At 41.2% G+C, this 6,040-nt stretch overlaps 1 protein-coding gene across 1 annotated transcript; it reads left to right on the forward strand.

The window, feature by feature from the left end:
* The first annotated feature begins 370 nt into the window (after positions 1–370).
* LOC138900261 (uncharacterized) lies at positions 371–968 on the forward strand. Its single transcript, XM_070186981.1, has 2 exons — positions 371–419; positions 535–968. The coding sequence occupies exons 1-2, from the start codon at positions 371–373 to the stop codon at positions 966–968; spliced, it is 483 nt and encodes a 160-aa protein (XP_070043082.1).
* Positions 969–6,040: the final 5,072 nt, after the last annotated feature.

A 6,040-nucleotide genomic window follows, 5' to 3' on the forward strand; every position in this document is an offset into this window, starting at 1 on the left:
CATCACGGTGGAGCGAGAACGACAACCAAAGTGCTTAGTTATGGTTTCTATTGTCCCACTCTCTACAAAAACGATGTAAGTGATTTAGTGTAAAGGTGTGATGAATGTCAACGGGTCGGGGGAATCTCAAAGAAAAGTTAAATTCCTCTCACTACCATTTTGGAGATTGATATTTTTGATGTGTGAGGTGCTGACTTCATGAGTCCTTTTATGAGTTCTTGCGAAAACACCTACATCTTGGTCGCGGTTGATTATGTGTCAAAATGGGTTGAGGCCATTGCTCTACCCAACAATGAGGCGAGAAGTGTGGTGGAGTTCTTGAAGAAGAATATTTTCATAAAGTTTGGTACTCCACGAGTTATTGTAAGCGATGGGGGGTCACATTTTTGCAACAAGGATTTCGACACCTTACTTAGCAAGTATGGTATTACTCATAAAGTCATGACTCCCTATCATCCACAAGCAAACGGTCAAGTGGAAGTCTCCAACCGGGTGATAAAGAGTATCTTGTCTAAAACAGTAAATGCTAACTAGACGGATTGGTCAAGAAGCTTGGTGATGCATTATGGTCTTACCGTACAACTTACAAAACAACTATCGGAATGTCTCCATACCAGTTGGTGTTCGTAAAATCTTGTGATCTTCCGGTGAAACTTGAGCACAAAGCCATGTGGGCTCTAAAGAAGTTAAAACTTAATTGGGATGTAGCCGTTAATTTGAGGGTTTCACATTTGAATGAGTTGGATGAGTTCCGGTACCATGCTTATGCAAGTTCGTCCTTGTACAAAAAAAAGATGAAATATCTTCATGACAAATACATTTGGAACAAAGAGTTCAAGGTGGGTGATCTTGTGTTATTGTTCAACTCACGTTTGATGATATTTCCTGGGAAGTTAAAGTCTAAATGGAGTGGCCCTTTTGAAGTTGCAGGTGTGACACCCTTTGGTGCATTGGACTTGAAGAACTAAAACAATGAGGTATTCCGAGTTAATGGTCACCGGGTGAAGCACTATTTGGGAAAAGTTGGAAATGGCTGCGTCGTGGCGGTTATTCATTTCAATTGATGGTATTCTGCGCCGTGTGGTAATTATGGTTGTGCTAACTTGATTTGAAGTATGCTATAGGGATGAGTGTGCTTTACAGGAATTGTGGACAGAAATCTTGTTAAGTGTTGAAGGAGTTGCGTACGTCAGTTAAATTGCGCGAATCACACAATTATGGTTCCTGAAGCAAAAGTGCTATGCGGCCGCACAATTAACTTGAGGACCGCACAAATGAAAGATGGAAAATGATAACTCTCTTAAGTTGGTTTGTCAAAAAAATGGTCGATCTGCAGCCGTAATGGAAAATCTGAGGTCCGCAACAAGGGATCTGTGATCGCACATAAAATTCTGCGGACCGCAAACATAATGATGGTTTAAGCTCAAAATATAACAGAGTACGGTCCGCAACTGGAATTCTGTGGCCACACTCGCTCCTTATTCCCTTGGAATATCGATAAGTAAAAGTAGAGGTCCAGGTCTCCTATTACACTTTTCCCTCTATGAGTACAAAACTTGCACCAATTTGAAATCTCTTATTAAATCATCTGCCCACAAGCCTAGCAATTGTTGATCACTCATTTCTTGCACTCAATCATATCTGGTATGCTTCAAATACTTGTTATAAATTTTCATTTTTAGTTTAATTTATAGTTTTATAGTTAATTTTAGGTCATTTGTCTCTAAAACTAAATTGTATAACCATGTGGGGGTAAATCTGTAGTGGATCAACTAGTACATGATCTATGGGGAATAGGTAAATAGATTTTCATACTTGTACGTTGTTACCATGTCAATATTTGTGCAAAAATTGCAAGCCCTAGATACAAGTACTGACATATTCGTAATTGTTTGAAATCTGCGGCCGCACAAGAAATTGTGCGGTTTGCAGAAGTTGAATCTAGGGTACTTTAGTAAGGAATGGGTCTGCGGCCGCAAGAAAATTGTGCGGACCGTAGAATTCCCATTGCGGCCGCAAAAACAGCCTTTTTTCCTAATATTAGAGAGTTTACAAATTTGTGACTCACATGTGTGTCCGCAAGACAAATTGTGCGGACCACAAAAAATAGGTTGTGGCCTCAAAATAGCCAATTCTCTGTTATCAGAGAGTTGGAATATTTTTGGTTTCTGAGTTGCGGCCAGAAGGAAAAATGTGCGGACCGTAATCCATATTTGCGGCCGCAAGAGAGAATTATGCGGTCCGCAAGGCCCAATCTCCGATCGCAAGGAAAAATGTGTAGACCGTAGATCCTTATCCTGCAAGCATGTTCAATTGTGTTCCTAACTGTGTTTTCTGTTGTGTCTTTACATATCTCTCTGTATGTCTGAACTTGAATTACAACTAACAATTACCTTTGCTTGATACAGAAAATGCTTCGATCTAGAGGCAGAGCTGATACTTCAAAAGGGAAGGTGATCCTTCTAGGGGTTGAGGCAAGAGTGTTTTACCCCTCAATCTAAAAAAGATAATTACAAAGAAAGCTACAGCCGACAGAGGGAGAGGTGCAGATCTGTCCGAGTCAAGCTCTTATGTCCCGTCTAGGTTAGTATCGGAGGGCAACTCGGCCTCAGTTCAAGAGCAGTCGTCTATCCAATTAAGGACGCCAGTAAGATATCAACTCAGGGACGAGTCGTCCACATCTCATAGCACTTCTGAGGGTTCGGAAAGTGCTAGTAAGGCTTCTGAGCCATCCATTGTACCTGCCATGAGGCACCAGATACAACAGTTCAGGTCATCCCCGATGATAGAAGATGGGGAGATGATACAACTGCCGGCCTTGAAAGGTCGAAGAAGAAAGAGGTTTGGGAGGACCGTTTTGTTAGTTTGACTGCCTTCACTAACTTCCACACTTGGTGGCTAGTGAGGTTGCTCGCTTATTAATTAGAGGCATTTTCAGTTAAAAGATCTGGAGAGGTATAACCCTACAGTATTGAGACCGTTTAGAGAACGCAAAGGGTGAATGTGATTTATCCAGAGTGTGGTGGATGCTAAGGAGTACCTTGTCCGAGAATTCTACGATAATGTGGCGCATATCAAAAAAGGGAAAAAGGTGACGAAAGTGAGAAACCTCAAGGTGCGATTTGATCATCACACATTGAACACATACTTGGGATTTGATGATGTCGAGCCCACAAAGTACTTAGAGAAGTGTGCACTTTGGGATGTAGCACATCCTTGGTTAGCGAAGTTTCTAGCTGCACCAGGACCACCACCACCATGGATCACAGCAGGGGTGCCTATCCAGAGGAGTACTCTCATTTTCGAGGAAAAGGGGTGGCAAACTTTTTTCTGCAGCAGACTAGACCCGAGCCAGAATGAGACATATCTTCCGATTCCTTGGGCAGTTCTAGTTGCTTCTATCATGGCTGGGTACCCTATCAATGTGGGTGTCGTAATGTCGGCCAACATCTTAGTAATTGCCAGGAAGGATGACTCTTCCTACCAGTATCCCAATACCATTAGAGAGTATCTAACGAATGTGCAGGTAGAGCCGAGGGATTATGACACAAAGGTGCGGCCGAAGAAGCCTTTCTCATCGTACTCACTCATGGATGTGAACAACCCAAAGAGAAAAAGTCAGTCATCTACCACCACATGCCAGTCTGATGAGCCATCTGTGGTATTTGCGGAGGCAGTTGGTGTTCCATCCACTTTGGTCGGGTCCTCCTCTAGTGCAACAGCTATGCCTCCCCCGTCATCTTCAGTTCCTACTACAGTTCCTGCCACAGGTTCCACTTCGGCTTTGAAGCTGATGCTCATGCCTACTGTCCCACTTTCTGCTTTGCGAGATTCCCAAACACTGGTGAGCCTCAACAACTGGATGCAGATAGCCACTGCAAAGCTGTCTGACTTATCTAGTATTGTTGTAGCACAGTCCTCTATTCAGGCCCCTCAGGTTCCCCCGATAGTTGAAGAGACATTGAATAAGCCCCTGGAGAACCATACTACTATTTTGGCTACTTTGGTACAACATGGGTCAATGATTGAAGATCTAGGAAAATAAGTAAAGAAAATGAGAAAGTCCCAAGCCACCAAGAAGTCAGTTGACAAGCTTCAGATACAGGTCATTAAGATTGTAGCAGCCGAAGATCTTCCCTTTGGCATGCTGCTTGATCCAGGTCTTACAACACCATCAGTACCATCAGCACTGTTGGCACCAGCTGGCCAGTCTGAGGAGCCAGACCTGTCTACCAAAATAGCCAAGGCAGTGCGTTAGATGTTCACCAACCCGACCACTCCCAGAGTTGAGGATGATGAGATCCAGTTGGAGCATAAGGGCGGTGACATTTTTGGGGACACAGAGATGTCCAAGGAGCCATATGGAGTCTTCTTCACTCTTTCCCTTCCTTTACTCTTATTTTGTTAGGAACTGAGGACAATGTTTCTTTTTATTCGGGGAGGTGGAGTTTATTTGATCTTATTTGATGATTATGAGATATTTGGCCTGTAATTAACTTGATACTATTTTCTTTTTATTTCTCATTATGTATATATTTTCTCTCTTCTCTCATTATGTATATGTCTTTTCTTTCTCTCTCATTATGTATATTCGTTCTGTTTTTAATAGGTTTTACTTTGTAGCTTCTTTATGTTTGTTTCCTTATTAGTTAGTGTTAAATTTAGTAGCTTCTTTTTATGTTTCACTAGATAATAAGCCTTTGATTTTCTTAATGCCACGGTTCTTTCCAAAGATAGTTATTGTGTGAACCGGGTTACTCGTCCCAATGATGGATGGCGTGACAACCTTCTTAAGGGAATGCGTCCATTTTGTGTTTAGGTAATAATAGTAGTAGTAATGAATAAAAAGACCTAATTAAGTCAAACTTGAAGAGTCAAACATGCTTCAATTGGCACCAACACATTTAACTATGTGCTTATGGTTAAATACAAGGTTTTTAAAAATGAAATAACTCTAGTTAGTGACTTTGTGACTCTTGTGTTGACTTTGATACTATCGTGTGGTCTAATTGGACCATAGTGATCTTCAATCTTGAATGTAGTCATTATGGGCCCTCAATTCTATCCTATTTAACAATCTAGTTGCATGAGGGGGGAGATGCTTTGTTGTTAGTCCAAGTACCCATGCAAAAGGTTTAGAACTTGCTCCGAATGTGTTTTAAGGCAAAATCCTAAGTTTGTTGGTTTGAGAAGTTATTGTAGGCTTTCCTTGGCCCGTTTGAATTTTCTATTGCCTACCAATGATGTCATCCCTAGTCAAACCCCTCGAGCCTTTAGCCTTTATCATTTGAAAACCATGTTACAAGTCTTTACCCATTCTATTGTGACTCTCTCTTGGCACCCAAGATTTTCTTAACACTCATGTGAAACAAATCGCTAAAAACTTAAGCTTGGGGGAGAGACGAGAAAATTGAAAAAGGTATCAAGGCACAAAAAGAGAAAAGAAATGATGAGAAGGAAAGGCAAAGAAAAGAAAGGAACAAAAAGAAAAATGGAAAAAAGTGAATAAGTGGAAGAGTTGAAGGGATACAAAGAGAGGTAATGATCCCAAACATGGAGAAATATGAATGTAATGATTAAGAAAGAGTGATGATAAGTCTCTCTAGTCCCCCGAGGAAAACAAAGTACCTCAAAAAATTGGCAAAGTGCGAGCCGAGAAATAAAAGATGGAGTGCGTAAGGAAGGTGTAACCACTTACCCATATTGTATCAAATCCCAATCCAAAAGCCTTCATTACATCCCGAAAGAAGTCCTACTTGATTTTTAGCGGAGTGAGATTACATTAGTGGTGATCTACATGAGGGGCAAGCCTATGATACTTGAAGCCGTACTTGTGACATTCTCTTGAGAGAGATGAGTGAACATTTCATAAATCTTTGAATTAAGTACTAATTTATTAAGTGATCTTGGCAAATGGAAAGTAGAGAAGGAAGAGTTTGCAGTCCACCATGACCTACAAGATAGAGCGAGAGTCCTTGATGAGTAAAGTTAACTCTTGAAGCTCGAATGTCACATTAGAGCTATATGTGCATAAATGTTT

The sequence above is a fragment of the Nicotiana tomentosiformis genome, chromosome 10 (assembly GCF_000390325.3).
Source record: "Nicotiana tomentosiformis chromosome 10, ASM39032v3, whole genome shotgun sequence".
Taxonomy (NCBI): domain Eukaryota; kingdom Viridiplantae; phylum Streptophyta; class Magnoliopsida; order Solanales; family Solanaceae; genus Nicotiana; species Nicotiana tomentosiformis.